General features: G+C 32.0%; 1 protein-coding gene across 1 annotated transcript in view; it reads left to right on the forward strand.

Annotated features, from left to right (window-relative positions):
* Positions 1 to 22,278, forward strand: part of LOC119601441 (tetratricopeptide repeat protein 19 homolog, mitochondrial) — a 142,365-nt gene that overhangs the window by 19,001 nt on the left and 101,086 nt on the right. The window contains exon 2 of the mRNA XM_037952377.1: positions 7,128 to 7,291. Coding sequence (XP_037808305.1) covers positions 7,128 to 7,291 — 164 coding nt within the window. The remainder of the gene's footprint in view (positions 1 to 7,127; positions 7,292 to 22,278) is intronic.

Here is a 22,278-nt window from a genome sequence, read left to right on the forward strand (position 1 = left end):
ATGCCGAATCTCATATACCCACCATCAAACCGTATGCCTTAAAAAGAATGCTCCCCTATAAACATCAGGGTGATATTACCCATCAAATTAACTGAAGAGGACCTTGTATGAGAGATAGAGTTAATAATAGACCGTTTTTCATAAAAAATTTTTAGACCAATTTTGGTTCATACAAAACATCTTTACATCGAATATCACTTCCCGACACTTTCCGCATGAAATTCGGTAGGAAGATTTACGTTCCTATAAATGTTTCTTATACAAAATTTCATAACTGTCTGTGTTTTAAGCCAGTAATGAGCGTTAAATAAATTTTCTGAAGGGGGCCTTTGTGGAAAATTTCAATTCTCCATCTCGTTCCGTTCGGACTCTATCGTGCATTCAACAGACAGACAGACGGACGGACAGACATGCCTAGATTGTCTTAGAATTTAATAAGGACGCAGAATATATATACTTTTGTGGGTCTATGACCAATATTTCGATGTGTTACAAGCGGAATTACAAAATCAATATACCCCCCACCTTTTTTGATGGTGGGTATAAAAATACATGAATTCATGCATACATAAATTCATAGTATATATTAAATACTTTAATAATGTTAATAAATATTTGAAGATTAAGGTGGCAGCTGTTCGTTGTCGTACTGGAAATGCTTTTGATTTTCAGGGCAGATTTGCTCATACAAGGATCTAAATGAAATTAAATTATTCGTATAAATATTTATATACCTACATATAAATCAATTTAAAAGTAGACTTACTTACCAGGCTACCGAAAATGCATTGCTCTGCAAAGTTTTCGGAAAAAATCTTTTTTCAGGAACTACAAATACATCGGATATTTCCGATGAAAGGAAAACTGTTTAACCTTAATAAAAAATATTGTCAGTGAAAATAAAAACGTAGTACATAATAAAATTTTTAAAGTGTTTACTTACAAATTGTTTAAAAGTTTCTGTGAAGGGCCGGTGTGGAAAAGATTCATAACAGGACACATCCTTATATATTTTTTGTTCTTATTGTTGAAACCTCACTTCTTATGGAAAAATTTCAACGGTCAGGTGGTCAGCAATGACATGCTCTTCTAATTTACATAAAAGAAAAATATAAATATACTATATAAAAATTGTATAAACTATACAAATTATATGGTACGTACCTGTTAATTGGCAACTATTGATGTTGGTCTTTGTAAGATACTTGGCTGCTGTTGATGTTGGAAAAAATGTGGTTACTTTATCGTTTTTCTTTTGCCAAACAAACATTTGCGATATAATTTTCGACCCTTTTCAAAGACAAAATAATTTTTTTAGTGTCTAAAAATGCAAAAAATTTTGAAGCATAGATAATTTCTCGAACGTTTTTGTTTCAAGATTTTAACGAAAAAACGTATTATCGGAAAATTATCGAGGATTCAAAATATTTTATTTCGAAATTTCTTTGTTTTAGTGAATAATCTTTATTTTCAAAACTCAAGTCGGGTGGGAGAGTCTGCACCCGGGTCTCTGCGGAGACTCATTTGGATGTGGCGGGCCGTAACGCCGCCTTGAAGTGTGTGAATACAATCTTGCTCAAGGAAGTGACCTGTTTACAGGAACCAGGTTAAATCTAAGACTGATTAGGCGAATTTATTGAGACCTAAATTATCCACTCTTTCTATACCGACATATCCTGGAAAATACCATCATTTGATTAGTCGAATTGGTCACATTAGGCCATTATTTAGTCCCATTGTTAGGGATTTGATATAGTATCCCAATGGCGCATATGACAGACTGTGCTCACTGTTTGGGAGAATTTTAGGTACCTTCGATGGGGATCATGAGGATCGTTCAACTTAATTGCTCTCGCGTCCGTAACAAGAAACACCAACTCGAACAATATTTACATAATAATAATGTTACAATTGCCTGTCCTTCGGAAAGTTTTTTGATGCAGAAGTTACTTTTAAAATTAGAAATTTTAAGGTCTTCAGATCGGATGGACGTGATAGTATGGTTCATGTTGCCAAATTGACAATCACGTTAGAGCGAATCTGAACATGGTAGACATCTATTTATGTTTAATCCTCTTGTAAACGTTGAACCCTGGTTCAGTTGTTCCACTCTTCCAAGAGATATTATATATATGGTGAACCGCCTGAAATTCAACCACACGAGACATTTAGACCATGTTTATAAGATAAACATTTTGGACTGTTCGGACATCGATCGGTCCTTTCGATTAGATTTTATTAAAGACCTCATGTAAAACAAAGTTTGTTCAATAAATATAACTGACTTACTTAAATTAAATAATAGTAATAATAACGCTTTATATTTTTGTTACCAAAACTCGAGTTCTTTTTATACCCTTCACCTTAGTGAAAAAGGTATACGTATAAAAGTTTGTTTGTAATTTTCACAATATACATATTTTCCGACCCTATAAAGTATATATATTCTGGATCCTTATAGATAGTTGAGTCGATTAAGCCATTTCCGTCTGTGTGTCTGTTGAAATCATTTTCTGAAATCATATCTTCAGGATCCAAATCTTCAATAATTCTGTCAATCATGCTTTCGAGAAGGTTCCTATTTAAAATCAGTATAATCCGTCCATAAATAACGGAGATATAAGCAAAAATCCGAGATTTGTATGTTGGTTTTTTTTTTCTTGTGTATTTTGTATTTTGTATATTTTGTTTTGTTTCGTTTAGCGTAAGTTGTTATTGTTTATTGCTTTTTTTTGCTAAAGTAATGATAGAATCAGGAAAAAGAAAATAATTAAAATTTTATAAAACTCAACCTTTTTTAAACTTTTTTTCGGGAAAGGTGAATATAGAACTCTTATTTTTAATACAAAAAGATTCCATTTACGTAATAGTACCTAACACTATCCTATACCACTTTAAAAATTAACGGTTCATCTATCTATATATGGGAAATTCTCTTTTTAATTTAGATTTTGGGGTTCAAAAAATAATGAAATTTTTTTAATAGCACATCGACGATATTTTGCGTGGATATTGTCTTAGAAGTACAATTATCTTCTCGTGAATAATTTTTAGCAAAAGCCGCCAAAGTTATAGCGGTTTAAAGTTAATAGTTAAAAAAAATTCGCAAAAATACGTTTTTACCTGAAACTCGAAAATATAAGCGTGGATATATCCGCTTTTTAAGAGTTATTTTAACCTCATCAAAAAATTTTTTTTTTATAAAACTAAGTACACATTTTTTATAATCTATTTAACATGACGAATTAATACGTATTTACCTGAAACTCGAAAATATAAGCGTGGATATAACCGCTTTTTAAGAGTTATTTTAACCTCATCAAAAAATTTTTTTTATAAAACTAAGTACACATTTTTTTATAATCTATTTAACATGACGAATTAATACATTAATTTACAATCATTTACTAAAAAAATTATGTATTTATGTTTGGTAGATTAAAAATTATGAGGTTTTAATTTATTTATGCATTTATTTATTTTAAAATTGCATTAAATACAAAATGGTTGTATTTTTTCGAACGGCTCTTAGATTTTGCTTTAGACCTCATTAATAGAAATCTAAAAGAATATAATTTTATTAATTTTAATCAGCGGGAAGGGTGTGCTCCACTAGTTTTTCTTAAAAGAAAAACACTGCACACGAGAAACTTTTATGCAAATATTTTTGTGGTTAGCCAATAACTGCTTGTTTATAATTATCTTCTGCTTCCATTTCTGAATTTAAATGAGTATATAATATAAAAACAGTTAAAATGTAAATCTATATTATGTTCGGAAATAAATTTCATTCACATGACCGAACTTTTCTCAATGCAAAATCGTACTTTTTTCTAACGGCTTATCGATTTTGGTATAAGCATCATTGTCAGCTACCGACTAATGTTAAGTGTTACCAATTTTAATTAGCGATTTAGGTGTGCTTCGTCGAATTGTCTTGTAACACAAGAAACACCGCGTTTTCACCGAAAGAGAAATTTTGATGAAATTTCTTTTGCAGTTAGCATATCCCTATTTATCTACAATTAACTGCTTTTATCATTTTTAAATTTAAATTAATTTTCACACAAAAAACGTTAAAATGAGAATCTGTTTGGTTAATTTAAATTTTGTAAAGAATTTATATATTTACATGAATGAACTTTTTTACACTTTTTTAATGCAAAAACGCAGTTTTTTCGAACGGCTTATCAATTTTCATATTAGCATCATTGTCAGCTACCGGTTGATGTATAATGTCCCCAATTTAAATTAGCGGCTTAGGTGTGCTTCATCAATTTTTGTTGTGAAAGAAACCCCGCGTATTCAGTCCACGAAAGGCCTTGAATAAATTTTTTTGATGCTAGTTGGTTTCAACCAGTTTTTTTGAGAAATTTTGACTTTAAGTGTTTATTTCTTCAACATGGAACTACTCTCGACCACAAAATTTAATGGACGTATTCTTTCAAGTCTTGTGAATAAAAATTCTCCATCACTTAATTTTCAAAATATTGAACGAAAGAAATATTTAAGGCATAAAGTTGATTTCTTAAAATCTAAAACAAAACAAGTTAGAGTGCTATATTCGGCTGAGCCGAATCTTAAATACCCTCCACCAGCTACTTTTATATTAATACTTTTCTAATTGATCAAATATTTGTAGAAATAAGTTTTCTCATGTCTTAAATAGAAAAAATCCTAAGATAAAATCTAAATCTATTACAATTCCAAGATTTATTGAACATTACAAACGCCATTTTCTTTATATTTTAATAGCGCTTAGCGATATTTAGTAATTTGCATGTATGCATGATAATGCAACTAGTATGGGACCTAGTATTGGAGATATAACCAATTATAGACCGATCGTAAAAAATTCTTTAAGCAAAATTTCTGTACATAAGAGCTATATTTCAGGCAAATTTTGTATCTATATCGTAATTTTGAAATAAGTAATGAGTATTTATGTGATTTTCTGAAGGGAAACATGTATGGGACCGACCGCACCCATGTTATGAACCGATCGTGAAAAAATCTTGAAATAGAATTTTTGTATACAAAACTAATATTTGTGCCAAATTTTGTATCAATAGCTTTATTAGGTCATGAGTAATGTGCATTTAAGAGATTTTCGTAAAAGGACCTTGTATGGGAGCTATGACCAATTATGTATATAAAGACAGAATTTCGAAAATCTGTATCTATATCAATATTTGGTAATGAATATTGTGCATCGGAAAAAAATTTCATAGTAAGATTTATGTACATATGTGAGAGCAATACTTGTACCAAATTTTATATGGATATCTTAATTAAGTAATGAGTTATGCGCGTTTAAGTGATTTTCGGGAGGGGACCTTCTATGGGAGCTATGTCCAATTATGGACCGATCCAGAAAATGTTTTCTCTGAATGAATTCTATTGACATAGGATTTTAATTTGTAAAATTTTGTGAAGATGTCGACATTGTGACGGAAGTTATTAACAAAAAACTCATATTCCTGGAATATGTACTTTTGTATGGGAGGTATATGAAATTGTGGACCGATTCTGTTAATTTTCAGCAGGGATCAAGCTCTCGTGTAGAAACTTATGTATGGCGATTTTCATGAATTTTTGCATAGTTTTCGAGAAAATTACATCAGAATGTGTAAAAAATGCTTATTTTTTTCGAGGTTGTTTTAAATTTTGATTTATAACTTTTCCCGGTGTGAAACGATTTTGCTCATTTTCAATACCAAACTGCTTAGGACAACAATGAATATTTTCGGTGAATTTGGTTTACTTCCTTTGCTTAGTTTTAACGTGAGCGTGTTTTAGGCAGACAGACGGACAGACAGACGGACATAGCTAAATCGACTCAGTATATGATAAGGACCCAGAATATATATACTTTGTTGGGTTTCAGATGAATATTTCTTGGTGTTACACACGGAATGACAAAGTTATATATACCCTCTATCACCACTGATGGTGGTGGAGGGTATAAAAAGGAAAAATTAATGTATGTTTGTATATTTGAAGTTTATAGACTTCTAAACGGCTGCACCGATTTTCTTGAAATTTTCACAGTGTACTCCTGTTTGTCGGGAAGAGGTTATAGGCTATTTTTTACTTTGAAATTTCAAGTAGGCGAGAAGCCACGCCCACACACAAAATAAGTATTAAAAGTCGCATATCTCAGAAACTGCAACAACTTTATGGACAACTTTGACATCCATAAGAATATTTGTGGACAAAATGGGCGGAATGGCTATAGTGGGCACATTCCAATCCCCCCATATTAAGAAAATATTAATTCAGTATATCTGAAAAAATATAATAGTTAGAGTCCTCAAATATTGCCGGAGACACTTATTGCCAATATGATTATTTAGGACAAAAATAGAGCGGACTTACAGCAGGGGGTGTGGCACCTCCCATATAATTTAAATACAAAAATTATTTTATATTGGAAACTATTATAGCTAGAATCTTCAAATTTTGCACGAAGAACTTTAACATCCGTGTAAAAATTTTAGGTAATAAAATGGCGGACAACCTATGGGGGGAGCGACACCTCCCATATGATTTAAGTACAAAAATTCGTATATCTGAGAAACTATTAGAGCTAGAACTCTCAAATTTTGCAAGAACAACTATTACATCCATGTGAACATTAGTGTAATAAACTGGCGGATTAGCAATAGGGGGAGTGACACCCAAATAAGAATAAAATACAAAATTTATTAGAGATAGAATCATCAAATTTTGTAAGAACAACATGACACCAATGGAAACTACAACAGGTAGGACACCTGAACTGTTGTACAAGTAGCGTTAGAATCAATATGAACATTTGGTTTAAGTCGACTAGAAATACTGGGCGTGGCTCCTTCCATATAAATTAAATACTCAAAGTTGTATATCTGGGAATATATAACAACTAAAAAAAATGTATATGGGAATATGGTTTTTAGTGTAGCAAAGCACACTGGGTAAGCTAGTATATAGATAAACATTAACTTGTAGTTTTTGAAAATTGTTGTCCGCGTACTGTATGTTTTTACTAGATAATATGGAAACACTACTAATGATACCAAAAATATAATTTTCTTTCCAAAATCTAATATCATAAAAAGTTAAATTTTTTCTTGAAATATTTTTAGATTCTTCACATCAGTTCGAAAATTGCTCATATTGCTCAACTTCAGGGAGATATCGAAAAAGCGAAAACTGGATTCATGTGGACTTTGTCTAAAATAGAAGAATGTAGGAAGAAAATGCCTGATGACATCGACGTGAAAGAGTTGTGGGGTCTAACTAAAAATTGGTAAGCATAACCTATCACACACAATTATTTTCACATATTTCTTTTGGTATCTACGGCTCACAAGCCAAATGCGGCTCTTTAGTTCCATACGCACATTTTATTTATTTTATAAAAAAAAATATTTATAAATTTGAAAAACTTACTGAATCGATTAACGAGTTTCTACAATATACACCATATCATATAAGGGCTCCTACGAAGAGCCATTAGGAAAGATGTAAATCATGATGTGTGTTTTTCGAATTAAAACATATTTTTTGGAAATTGAAAATATATTAATTAATTAATAATGTGGAGAGTTTTGATACATTTAAAAACTGAAAACTTGGTCTATTTTAAAACATTAAACTTTAATATATATTTTTAAAGAATTTTATATTTTTTTGCACGCTTTGTATAAAAGGGTGTTTTAACAGATATCTAATAAAGATTGATATATTTTTGACACAAAATTTTTGGGACAATAAAGCGTATTATGGACCCATCTTTACAAAATTTTGTAATGAGATTTTGCATCCTATAAAACTAGTTTTTGTTGATTTTGACCACTAAACTTACTTGTATTTTAGCCTGTTGTCATAACGTCGTTTTCGGAAGCGGAGTCTATATGGGTGGTAGGGTCAGTTCTGAACCCAACCTTTTTTAAAATTTGATACAAAAATTTTTGTTCTTATTATTAAGCCTGTTATGAGCGTTAAAGACATTTTCTGTAGAGGAATTTATATAGGGGTATGATCAACAATGAATTGCTCCTTATAAAATGTTTGAGAGAGATTTTTGTTCCTATAATACTGGTTTGTGTCAAATTGCGTCGTTATACTGATATTATTAAAATAGTTATGAGTGTTAGAGTCATTTTCTGAAGTAGACCTTATATACGGGGACTGTTCATTTATGTTCCGATCCTCTTCAAATTTGTTCTAGAGATTTTGTTCTTATATTGTGTCGAATTTCGTCGTTATACTTTTATTATTAAGTCACTTAAGAGCGGTAGGGTCATTTTCTAATGGGGACCTAATATCGGGGATAGGATCCATTATAATTTATCCGATCCACTGTGGGAGAAATATACAATTTAGTGGCGCGAAAATAAAAAAATAAACTTTTAGATTTTTAAACAATTATAACGTGGTTTAAGTCTCAGGTTGTCAGTGAGCTCAAATATATACAAGTATTGTTCTGTCGTCTGTCCTGCTCACACGTGTTTTTTACTCTGTCCGCAATTAAATGCCGTTTATCGTGTGATTTAATGTTTGTATTGTCCCCACCGTTGTGTCCGCGTCGGAATAACAAAAAAAAATAATATGTTAAAGAAAAAATTTACAAAAAATCAAAAAAGAACGAAAAAAAATAATGAAATATATTGAAAATTAAAATAATAAAAATAAAATAATAAAAATACACATATGGAGCAAAAACAAATATCCACAACACTCTTTTATACAAAACAATAACATAAAAAATACAATTTAAATGCAAGAATAACAATAATCACAAAAAAAAAAACAGAAAGAGAAACTTAAAATAAAAACACCGCTAAATGCAACAACAATAGCCACAGCAGAAAAAATAATAATTTCCAACAGTGTTGGCACTTGTTAATAGTGTTGACACAATAATGGCCACATCAGGGCTTTTATGGCTCCTTTAAATTGCGTCATTGTAAAACCTTTTCCCCATCCTCTGACCACTAATTTCTTGTGATATTCGTGTTATTATATTGCTTGTTGTTGAACTGTTTGATGACGAAGGTATAGCAGTGGTCACCAAGCAGTTTCATTAACAATAATCAATTATAGGAACACTATATCATAGGAAATAGACAATTGATTTGAACCTCTTCTTGTATCGTAATGGCGGGTCGCTTTCGCATCGACTTTTGCAACATACGCGGGTTGAGAGCGAATTTTTTCTCTGTATATGCTCACGTTTGTCTCCATCAGCCGGATGTTTTCGCCTTATGTGAAACCCAGGTATCTGAGAATGCTGATCCACAGGATTTTTATATACCTGTGTATCACCTTCTATCGCTTTTCAACTTCCATCGGGGCATTGCTATGTACGTTCGCAATGAAGTTGTGTACCAGTGCCAGCAACAATTAGGCACGAATGATACCGAATTTAGCTATCTTTGGGTTAAATTCAAAATCAGGACACACTATTTGCACTTCGGGTTTCTTTACAGAAGTCCAAACGCGGGAAAGGATGCTAACATATTGAACTTCGACGCCCTTTCCGATTCCATACTGAAGATTCTTGAGAGTTATCCGAACAGTGAAATTGTAGTTGCATCTTGGCTTCGCCATTCAAGTTATACAACTCCGGAAGGCCAATATGTTGAGTTATTTGCCGGGCACAACCACCTTGCGCAATTAGTGAATGAACCAACACATATTTCATGTGTTGAAGGGCACCAAAATAATACCCTCGACCTCTTTCTCACCTCACATCCTGATAAGTATGAAGTGGATATTCTTGCACCTCTCGGAAATTCGGACCACTGCACCATCTCCGTCTCCTTTTCGCTCTCTGTACTTCGTAGCGTTTCAAAAACAGCTTCGAAATGTTTAATTTTTATTTACGAAAAGGCTCTCTGGGCTCAGCTCAACGAATTCTATAGGCAATTCAATTGGAAACTTTGTTTCCTAGACAATATCGTCAATGCCATGGCAAAAATGGTTGAAAATATAATTATGCTGGCAATGAAAACATTCATTCTATCAAAAAAATCGTCGATTAGACTTAGGCAAAAGTCTTGGTTTAATCAGAAGTGCAAAAATGCAATCAGATTCAGAGAGGAAGCTTTCAAAATTTGGGGTAATAACAAAAACGTCCAAACTGATAAGCTGTGCAAAAAGGCGAGGTCTTCGTGTGCCAGAGTGCTAAGACGCCAAAAAGCTCTACACGAGCAGCGCCCTCGCACTAAGGTTCGACGCTAGATCGTCCATTAGCTAATCTTTTCAGCATTCTATACCATGCTGGAAGATTGCAAATGTAAAGCCAATTCCTAAAAAGGGAGAGACTAATAATCTTGAAAATTACCGTCCAATAGCAATTTGTTCAGCACTTTCTAAAGTTATGGAAAGTATGGTCAATTTCCATCTTGTCAAGTATTTAGAGTCCAACAATTTACTTAACGACCGCCAGTATGGCTTCCGTAGAGGTCGCTCTACGGGAGAAAGTAAAGTGGTGGCTCTAGATATTTCAAAGGCGATTGATAGAGTGTGGCATGGTGCACTTGTATCATTCAATTATAGGCCAAGCCCTCTAGAGATTGGAGCATTGAGGCACAATATGAATGAATCGCTTAATCACGACTTGATTAAAATCTCTGAATGGGGTCGTGTAACAGAGTCGATTTTAATGCCCGCAAGACTCAATGTTGTTTTTTTTTTAACACATAAACGCTTGGTAGATATTGTTGTTCCATCTATATATATGGGTGGGGTAAATATTAAGCAATCAGAAACTCTTGATGATCTGGGATTGAAAATTCAGTGCGATGTCCGCTGGACTAAACACATTTTTCAAGTGTCGAAAGAAGCATTCAAGTGTCTCGGTTTTTTGAAACGGTGTAAGACATACTTCACTCCATCTGATCTTCTTACTATTTACACCACTTATATCCGACCGAAAATGGAATACAACTCTCATGTATGGGCCGGAGCTTCGAAGTCTATTTTGGAGCTACTCGACCGCGTACAGGAGAGGGCGAAGGTACTTATCTGTGACAGTAGGGTATCCAACTCTATTGATTCACTGGAGCACCGTCGCAACGTGGGGTGTATTTCACAGTTCTATCGATACTACAACGGAATGGGTTCCTTTGAAATTAGGGAACTTGTTCCCGATACCAGTATATTCTTGCGTAACACACGTTTTTCTTCAAGAACACACCCATTTGTGGTAGATTGGCCAGTGGACCGCACAACACACTACAGGGAAAATTCATTCTTCAGCCGCACTGTTCGTATATGGAATAAACTTCCTGCAGAGGTATTCCCTGCCACTTTCGATATAAGAAGATTTAAATGAAATGTCCACAAACACTACTCCCTCTATCTTCCTTCCCACAACCTATTTTCCTAGTTCCAACACAATGCTTCGCATAAGTAGTAGGGGTCATCCCATGAGTGCTGGTCGAATTATAAAAAAAAAAATTAATTAAATTTATATTATATTTGCTGTTCTTAGCAGTACAGCCGCGCAAAGTATTTGGTAATTATTTTTTTCATATAGTTCAACTTAAAAAGCTATTAGTCGGTGCAGTAAAATGCAGTTTAGAAATGTATTTGTGCTTTTAGTGTATACTGTAGAGTATTTGTGGTGAAAAATTTTGCTGCGAAAAAGTGCGAGTTAGTTTTTTATTATTTTTTTTTTTTAGAAAATATGTCGACTATGGGATATGAATAATTTCTGGGTTTCAGTCAAATAATTGAAGTTGTTTCAAAATATTTAATTATTAGATATATGTATGTAGTATTTCATCGTGAAGCGTCATTTAACTATGAAGGAGAATAACTTAAAAAAAATGAAATGCATCACAGTGGGACAAATATATAAATTTGACGGAAGTAAATTAAATCTTAAAAAAATCATAACAAATACATATCAAAATAAATATAGTGTTGTCTTTTCTCAAAAAAAAAAAAATATTTATACCCAAATCTGAACAAATCACCCTCTATTGGACATTATATTAGTCCAATTTCGGCATTTGTATTTTATTTCATTTAAACTGTATAAAATTATATGTAGTGTCTTAATTTTTAATTTTATAGAATTCTGGAGTATATATATATTATACCTAGATCCTAGGATTATAACAACCTTTGTACTTTTTATCATAAAGATAGTATTACGTCATATAATATCTTACAATTTCTATTCTATTAAAGAAATATTGTAAAGAAAATTTAAACAAAATATTAGTTAAAAGGCTAACGAAAAAATTATTAATTTTATATGTAAAATTAATGCAGTTTTTTCAATAACTCGGTTTACTTTTTTAAACTTGGTTAGTTATTTCTGTACACACATACACCTCTAAATATTTCTGAAACTGGTTGAGTTTGTTTTTCTCTGGCAAACTTTAAAACTTATAACTTTAAATTAAAAATGGAATTGAAAGAATTTAAGTTTTGGCTTTGTATTTTATATTGTAGTATAACAAAAATTTGTATGTTTTTTTAATTTAATTTATTACTTTACTATTATTTAGATAATAAATATTAATATTAAAAAAAAATTATAACCGATTATGGCCTATATAGGCTAGGTTATTGCAATAAACAAATTTAAATTGAAAAATTATGAGAACTCGTTTTTAAACGAGAAATTTACTCGGATTCGGTTTACAGAACAGACAGGAATATTACTAAATTGTTATAAATCATAACCATAAATAGTTGAATGAAAAATATCTATTCTAATGATCGAATATGAACTATTTTATTATGATTATAATATTTATTTTAATCTTATTTTACTTCTCATTACAAAAGAATATATGTATATAATTATTTAAAAATATTTTCGGTCTATTCTGATTGTAGGGAGCATGTCCAAAATGACATAAATATATCTTACATAGTTCTCAATATACTGTAGTTTTCAAAAAATTTTATAAATACGAAAAGAGTATGTAAAGTAAAAGTATATAAACATATTACCACTAATTATAATATATTTACAAATTAGGTTTTCCAATACAGCACGTTGTAGAACACCCTGTATGGAAGCCGGATATTCCAAAGTCCACTAATTCGATAGACCACATATTTGTCTAAGATATCACTCCCATTTCTCCCACTGTGCGATCGTAACAATTTCGTTTTTGTTTGTGTTGAATTGCCATTGACATAAAAAACTTGCGCAAAATTTTAACACGATTGCTGCCTAATTAATTTAATTATATGACATTTTATACTGTGTTATGGAAGCTCCGTTATCAATTTTCGTAATTTTTACATTTCCTGATATGCTTCTAATGGCCTTTTAAATAATATAAATGTCATTCTAATAAACCTTTCTTTCTTATATAAAAGTTTTTAAAAATGCATTCGAATGACCCATAAAAATTCAAAAAGTATGTATCAAAAATATATAAGACAGAATTCTTGCAGAATTCAATTGTAGATAATTAAACAAAAAATTTGGTTTTAAAGTAAATTCATAAAGTATTCGTAATAAACAAACATTTTGTGGCTCTTTTAAAATCTATGTTTTGTAAACTGTAGAATTTGGCTCTTTCGATTCAAAAGTTAGCAAATCCCTGCCCTATTAGCTACTCTTAGTTTATTTTCTACAACAAAGTTGAGAAGTGACTCACCCCTATGGTTTATATCTAAGCTGCTCCAGATGACAAAACACACCATACAAGTGCATTGTCATATGCATTTGTTTTTTTAAGGTTTTGAAGTAGACATATACAGGTTCTTGACTACAGGCTACTTGAAAGTAAAGTTGCTGGCTTTATTCAAGCGTGTTTTGCTGGTGTTAACGGCATTCCTTGCGAATTTCCTCTGCTAGATTAAGTTCCACGTAGCATAGCTAATTCATCCTTTCCTACCAATAGTATTAAACCCCTGGTGTTTTTCGGCCATACCTGAGAGTTAAAATCACACATCATATGACAAAGGACTGTTGCGAGGCCGCTGTCGAGAAAGTCATAAAATGATTCCTTTGTGGAGTTTTTTATATGTATCCGTGAGGGCGTAGCATTGGCAAACGTAATTTTACGGGCTTTTCGGCGCACTCTGGTACTGTTGATTCTGTCGGAGTGAGTTTTTTAATCTATTAGAACACGTTTCAGCTACTCTTAGTTTATTTTCTACAACAAAGTTGAGAAGTGACTCACCCCTATGGTTTATATCTAAGCTGCTCCAGATGACAAAACACACCATACAAGTGCATTGTCATATGCATTTGTTTTTTTAAGGTTTTGAAGTAGACATATACAGGTTCTTGACTACAGGCTACTTGAAAGTAAAGTTGCTGGCTTTATTCAAGCGTGTTTTGCTGGTGTTAACGGCATTCCTTGCGAATTTCCTCTGCTAGATTAAGTTCCACGTAGCATAGCTAATTCATCCTTTCCTACCAATAGTATTAAACCCCTGGTGTTTTTCGGCCATACCTGAGAGTTAAAATCACACATCATATGACAAAGGACTGTTGCGAGGCCGCTGTCGAGAAAGTCATAAAATGATTCCTTTGTGGAGTTTTTTATATGTATCCGTGAGGGCGTAGCATTGGCAAACGTAATTTTACGGGCTTTTCGGCGCACTCTGGTACTGTTGATTCTGTCGGAGTGAGTTTTTTAATCTATTAGAACACGTTTCATCTGTTTTGATAGAACGAAACCGACGCCACTTGATCAAGGCAACTCGTTCGTTGGTTTTCCGTAAAAATTAACTGTAAGACCTTCCGCCGCACAAAGGGTTAAATTTGGGAAAAATGGAGATTAATTGTTAAAGTAAAATTAGTTTTTTTGAAAATTTCTTTTTACTCGATTAAAGGGTACAAAATTCTCATCACTAGTAAAATTTTTTCTGCTACATAGCTTTAAAGTTGAGAAATTTTTCTTGTTTTTGCAATAAGTTAAAATAATTTAAATTTGGACTCTTTTGAAATTTTATAACCTTTTTATACCCTACACCACCATAGTGGGAAGGGTATTATACGTTTGTGCTGATGTTTGTAACGTACAAATATATTGGTCCTACACTAGCTGGCTGTCCATGTAAACCTTGTGCAGGTCGCAATTTTCAAAATATTTTGATGAAATTTATATACATATGTGTTTTTCGGCCCAACGACGAAGCCTATTGAAAATCGTAGAAATTGGTCCATTATTTCACCTAGCCCCATACAACCCTACCGCCCGAAAAGGGCTTTTGGGTTCATAATAAAAATCTGACCCTAGCCCCATACAATGTCCCCTTCAGAAAATGACTTGAAGGTCAATAATTCACTTATAAACACTAGTATCGCAATGAAATCCAGCATACATAACTCTAATGTAAACGTAAAGCCATGTACCAAAATTTATAAGGATAGGCCCATATTTACCCTTGCCCCCATATAACCCCTCTTTTAGAAAATCATTTTTTTCAACAAATTGTTAAAATATTTCGGAATTAGGTAAACAACTTAAATGTTTTATTATTAAAAATAATCCACATTTTTAACATACTCAATGGTGTAGTGTATCATATGGTCGGGCATGCCCGACTATATTATCCTACTTGTTTAATACGTTAAGGGCCATTATTACAACTTGCCTTTAATGTTCGTAATAATAAAAGGTAACTTTAATTAAAGTGAGGAATAAATATATGTAGAGTTTTAAATGGGTATTAGGTAACATTGGGTAAACATTTTAATTTTGTATTAAACTACAATATCTCGGCTTCAATAATCAGAAAAAACTTTCGCGCGAATCTCTTTTATTAAATAAATTGTAAAAATAGTCACTCATTAAAAACCAAATTTACTTGACTTAATTTGTTTACCATCGTTTTCGTTGTTATGATTGTTATTGTTGTACTGAATTTTAATTCAGTTTTGATTTATGTTTACAACAGAGACGAGCTAAACCACTCCAGAGATTATCGCAAACCACGCGAGATCTCAAATTATCGTGATTTTTTACTTTTTTTGTATTCATTCCCGTGGTCATAATCAAGGTGAGTCATAAATATATTGACGTGGGAATTTCGTAGACCGATTAATGGCCGTGTTTGATTTTTCTTTATACTCTACTATACTTTCATGGTCGTGGGTAAAAGGTACTCACGATCCTAACTCTAGTTTACACAAAGCATTAAGAGCTGGTTGTTATTACTTAGTTCATTTTAATCAGCACTATTTGTACATTAGTGTTTATGTTCCTAAAGCTGGCTACACACCATAATATTCAGTAAAACGACATGTCAAAATTTTCAAATAAAATTAAAAATATTATAGTGTAGATACAAAATGTAATAAAACTTATTGAAAATACGGATGGAAAATTGAAAATCGTATGATTTTTTTAAATTTTTTGAAAAATTTCAAAACGATTGGATTTTTTCGTTTTATTTGAGTTTTATTTTTATTTAAACAAAAAACAAATTTCAAATAAAAACAGAAATAAAATGAAAATTTACGTTTTTTTTTTTTTGAATTTTTTCAAATTGAAGTTTCATTTTATTTCAAATCTGATAGTGTAAAAACAAAATATATTTTCTATTTGATTTTTTTGATAATCATACCAATTTTCATTTTATTTTGATTTGGCAATATGAAATAAGAATCTAACGACTTCTCTCATAGTGTGTATATATAAAATATCTAAGACCACAGCATCAGTAGCAACTACAGATAACGTTAAGGAGTCAAATCCTAACAACGAGGAAGGTACCACTAACTCGCCAAAAGAAATTGCAGCTGCCCTTCCCAAAATTGGGGAAGCGCCGATTGAAAGGGTTGTTGAAACCGGCCCCGATAAGGACACTAAAACACCTAAGACGGTACCCAAAGCATCATTAGCAAGTACTGGTAATTTTGAGGAGTCAAATCCTAAAAGCGATGAGGAAATCACTCACTCGCCAGAAGACAGAAATTGGGAAAGTGTCGATTAAAAAGACTGCTCCTATGCCTGATAAAAACACCGCAATGCCACCAATGGTACCCACTGCATCAATAGCCACAGGTAAGATAGATATAGATTTAATCCAGGAACCTTGGACGATTTGCAACAATTTTTCTGGATTAAATCACATAAATTTCCAACTTTTCTACGCTGATAGAGGGTCTCGACCGAGAACATGTATCTTGTGTCACAAGAACTTATGTTTTCTCTTCTCAACAGTATTATCCACATCGGATGCAACAGTGCTGAAGCAATGTCGTGGCAACATATACCTTGCATCTGTTTACCTGCCTTTCGATTCTCCGACAATACCACCAACGTCGGAGCTGATGAAACTGGTTGAAGAGGCACAAAGAAAAAATAAGAAAATTGTAATAGGTTGTGATGCCAACTCCCACCATGTAGCTTGGGGTACAAACAGCAATAGCAGGGACAAGCCATCATGGATTTCCTTAATACTAAAGACTTGATCACATCGAACGTAGGTAATAATGCTACCTTCGTCAATAGAATCAAAAAAGAAGTATTAGATATAATTATATGTTCAGAAGAGCTTATAAACGAAATTCAGGATTGGAGAGTTTCGGACGAGCACTCCTTTTCTGATCATCGGTACATAAGATAAAGTTTCGGAATAAGTCTAAAACTAATTGGACAATGTATACATCACGACGAGAGCGAATATCTGCCCAGGAGAAACCCTGGGTAACAGGGGAGATCCGGAACCTTGGTAAGACTCTTCGCAAACTATTTAACCGGGCACGGCGTAAAAAGACCGCAGTATACTGGGATGAGTATCGTAGTAAACTTGGTGAATATAAGAAAATTGTTCGTAAAGCCAAACGAGACTCCTGGAAACTTTTCTGTGAACAGGTAGACAGCGTAAATGACGTATCGAAGATAAAAAAGTTCCTTTCCAAAACTCATGTCCAACCGGAATCTATGGTCGATGACACGGCAGGAGGATATGGAGGAGACAATGAAACTCCTAATGGACTCTCATTTCCCACCCGGTATATCGAATAACATAGATGAACCGATATATGAGGAAGGGGAGGCTAACACGGAAATTGTAATTACATCTGATATGGTTAAAGGGGCAATCAAGAGCTTCGCTCCCTATAAAGCTTCAGGGCCGGATGGCACTCTTACAGATGGAGGCAGGACTGATTTCCCTATACCTGTCTCAGATATTCACTGCATGCTTGAAATTCACATATACCCCCATTAAATGGCAGGATGCAAGGGTAATATTTATACCTAAACCAGGGAAACCTAGCTGTGCGACACCTAAGTCCTTCCTACTTAAAACCTTGGAACGGATAGTCGATAGTATGGTTAAAAGCAGTATACCCGACAAAGACCTAAAAGTTAAGCAGCATGCTTATGTAAAGGGACGATCGGTGGAAACCGCTTTAAGGTGCATTGATAGCGCATTCAATAACGTGCACACTGATACTCTTATCAAATCCCTAGACCAGTTTTATGTTGACCGTGTGCTCCGTAACTGGATCAACCACATGCTAAGGTGCAGATGAATGAGCTGCGAGATGTACGATATAACTATCAGGAAAAAGGTATTTCGCGGTATACCACAGGGTGGCATTTTGTCACCTCTACTCTGGGTTACCACGATTAATAGACTCCTAAGGACCCTAACCGAAAAAGGACTTAGACCTGTCTGGTTATACAGGGTTTTTTCTTTTTACCCATTGTCCCTAGCAAAACTTGTCCAAAAGAAAATAGCTATTTCTTCAAAGTTTCAAAAAAAAAAAAAATTTTTTAATAATTAAAATTTTTTTTAAATTGTGGCTTTATTGCTTAAAACAAGTCTTATACAATTTCCTTTAGTCGGTTAATGCGATGCGAGTGGGGTATCTATCAAAACAAATTGTTTTTTAACTCAAGAATAAGATTTTTTCAATATTTGGCACTTTATTTTCCCCTTTTTTAAAATTAACGTTTTTGTTATTTTTTTTTGCGTAAAAGAAAGCTTAGACCATATCCTTTAAGATCTCAGTGGGACGCAAGGTGAAATTTCACTGAATGATTTATATAAACACAAAATATAATCAAGTCGAATTTTATCCCGTTAGCTTTATTTATCAATGAAATATGTACATTAGGGTGGGTCGAAAAAAAGTTAAGTCAGTCACCCCCTACGATTAAAGATATGGTAATAAAATTTCTAAATATATAAAAAATATTTTTTTTTGCCACTCCTAGAAATGCCGCGCTTTTTCTTTTTTATATATTACGCCGCCATTTTAAGTCCGATCATAACATATCCCAGCAAAAAAAGACATGCAAAAAAAGTAGTAAATGCATGGGTTGAACTGATAATGAACTGGTTCATATTTAGGGGGAACATGCATGATTTTAACATTAGCGTGTCATTGGCATGCATGGGTTCGTATTTGCAAAAATAGTTCGTCATTTAAATGAGTTCTTATAACCAATGAATATTCGATGATTCTCAAGCGAATTTTCATTGGTGCACTATATTTATTTAAAAATTTCGATTTAATTATCAATATTTAAATAATTTTTTTGAGTGATATTGACAAAAATGGAATAAGATAAAACATAACTAACTGATTTTGATTGGATTTAAATTCATGCAGAGGAAAAATACCCATTGTGTTTTAAAATCCGTTAAGCAGTCTTGGTTTTTTCCTTCTCTTATTAATGGACTTAATATTACTAATTTTAATGGACTTAATATTACTAATTTTAACAAAAATCTAATAAAAAAATTAATGTCATTTTTAATCTTTATTGTATGAAATGCACGTTTTCGTTAAATCTCCTAAGAGAATACCAAATTACAGTAAAATATTACAATTCCTATAGCGGAGTTACATGAGTGAATTTGGGTGCATTTTTCATGCCTTCACTGATGACAAATTTATTAGAATTTAGGCATGTATTTAAAACGCATTAAATAGAATACTTACTAAAGAAATCATGAAAATATCCCTTCTTCTTTAACAACTTCAAAATTTTTTTGCTGGGATAATATATCAATATTTATGGCTTGACTGTAGCTATATTTCACTCTTTTCACTCAATTTTTTAATTAGACGTAAAATTATATGCCCGGCTTCTGATATCTCGGATCCTTCCCAAAAATAAACTTGTGGCTATACTGGCATAAAGTACATTTAATTATATAAAATATTAGCTTTTAAAATGCTCACGCATATAGAGCTATTTTACAGGTATTTAAAAATTCTATCTACAAACAATTTATTTGCTAGGAATATGGTCGTAAACATATTTTTTTCAAATTAACTTACAATACAAAAATTGCATCCTAACCCCTATCTTAACAAAAGAAATTATTTTTATTCAGCATTTAATTCTATTAATTAATAACAAAATCACGTAGGTACATATATACTAAACATTTTATTTTATAAAAATCGATGAAAAATTAAAGTGTTATGCTAAGTTTTATAAAATTGTTTTTTTTTTTAACAATTTTGAAAAATGTTTATAAAATGTGAAAAATTTATTTTATGATAAATTAACCTTTCTTTTAAATAGTTACATATTTTTAAGGAAGTTCTAAAAATAGTTAAAACTTTTAAAAAAAGAATGGCCGACCATATGATACCAGTTATGATTATATCTAAAATGTGATTTCTTTTTTAATATTGCATTTATATTGAATTTTGTCTTAATTTCCATATACTATTTAAGCAATTTATTGATGAAAAACTGATATGGGAAAAACTATATATGGGAACTAGGATCAATTATGGACCGATCCTATCAAAATTTGGTGGAGGTATTGATGTTCATATAAGAGTTAGATATGCAGAATTTTATCATAATGATAGTGTTTAAGAGGGAATTAACGACCTTGAAACCATAATTAAGAGCTCCAAAGCCTTATTCGGTGAGTAGGGTTGTATGAGGGCTGAATCGAATTGTCTGGAAAATTTCGACTCGTAGTTTGATTACAAGTCGGATGAACATAGCTAAACCACTATAGTGCAGTAGGATATAATTAACATTCCTCATTTTTGATAGGATGTAGGATCTGAAAAGGTTTGTAACTGGAAAAATAACTGTTTTAATAATAAATATTTAAACATTTTTAAATATCAATAAAATAGCTGTTTATGCATAAAAGTGAGCATTTCTATATTTTATATAATTAAATGCTCTTTATTCTTGTATAGCCACAATTTCAGATTTTGGAGAAGGATCGGAGATATTAGAAGTCGGACATAGAATTTTACGTCTAATTAAAAAAATCGTCTAAGGGTGAAATGTAGGTATATACAAGCCTACACATTGATATATCATATGTAACGATCGGACTTAAAATGACGACGTAATATATAAAAAACAAAAAGGGCAGTATTTCTAGGCGTGGCAAAAAATAATTTTTATATTTTTGGAAATGTTATTAACATATCTTTAATCCTAGGGTGTATCTGACACAACTTTTTTTGTCCATAGACCGGCCCACTCTAATATAAATACTTTTAGGATGCGGACAATATTTGAAGAATGATTTACATATGTATGTATATACAAAACATAATCATGTTAAATTCTACCTCGATAACTTCATTAATCAATGAAATATTTTCGATTAAGTGATTTTCGGAAGTAGACATTATTCGGGAGCAATGTCGTTTAAAAATGTGATTTATATATACATATGGGAGCTACAGGCCGATCCGATTTCGCACAGTGATTTATATATGTATACTCAGAATATATTCATGTCGAATTTTATCCCGAATTAATTACACTGTGTGACTCAAAAACACTCATTACGCGATATAATGTCTTTTATATACCTAGATGAGTAGATAATTTTACCATTTTTAGAATCTTCAATCTTCAACCTTAAAAAACGAAAGATATTGGAAAAAACGTATTTTTTTGTCTTGACAGACTAAAAAAATTATATCTCAAAATTTTCTTAACTGATTTAATATTTTTCAACTGTGTTGAAAAGAGATTCCTTTGGACTTTTTAAAAAGTACACACACTTTTATATTTTTTACGGAAATGTGTAAAATATTTAGATCTAAATACAAATTTTTATTATTTTTTTTCAATTTGTTTACAATTCAAGATCGTTTTTGACCGACACTTTAATTTGAAAACATATTTTTAAATATTTTTTTATTTTAGCTCATATTTTTATGAATAAAATAACATATGGAACGTTAAAATCAGAAAAAACTGACAAAAATAGATTTTTTTTCGTAAAAACAAAAATTCGTATTTTTAAGTAATGAGCGTCTGACTTCATAAAATTCGGTAGAGAGATTTTGGCTTGTAAGAAACTGATTTATGTTTCATTTTCTGAAGGAAGATTTTAAAT

Source organism: Lucilia sericata, unplaced genomic scaffold (genome assembly GCF_015586225.1).
Source record: "Lucilia sericata isolate MDLA Ls3-8-SP2 unplaced genomic scaffold, ASM1558622v1 Contig000164F_arrow, whole genome shotgun sequence".
Lineage (NCBI taxonomy): Eukaryota > Metazoa > Arthropoda > Insecta > Diptera > Calliphoridae > Lucilia > Lucilia sericata.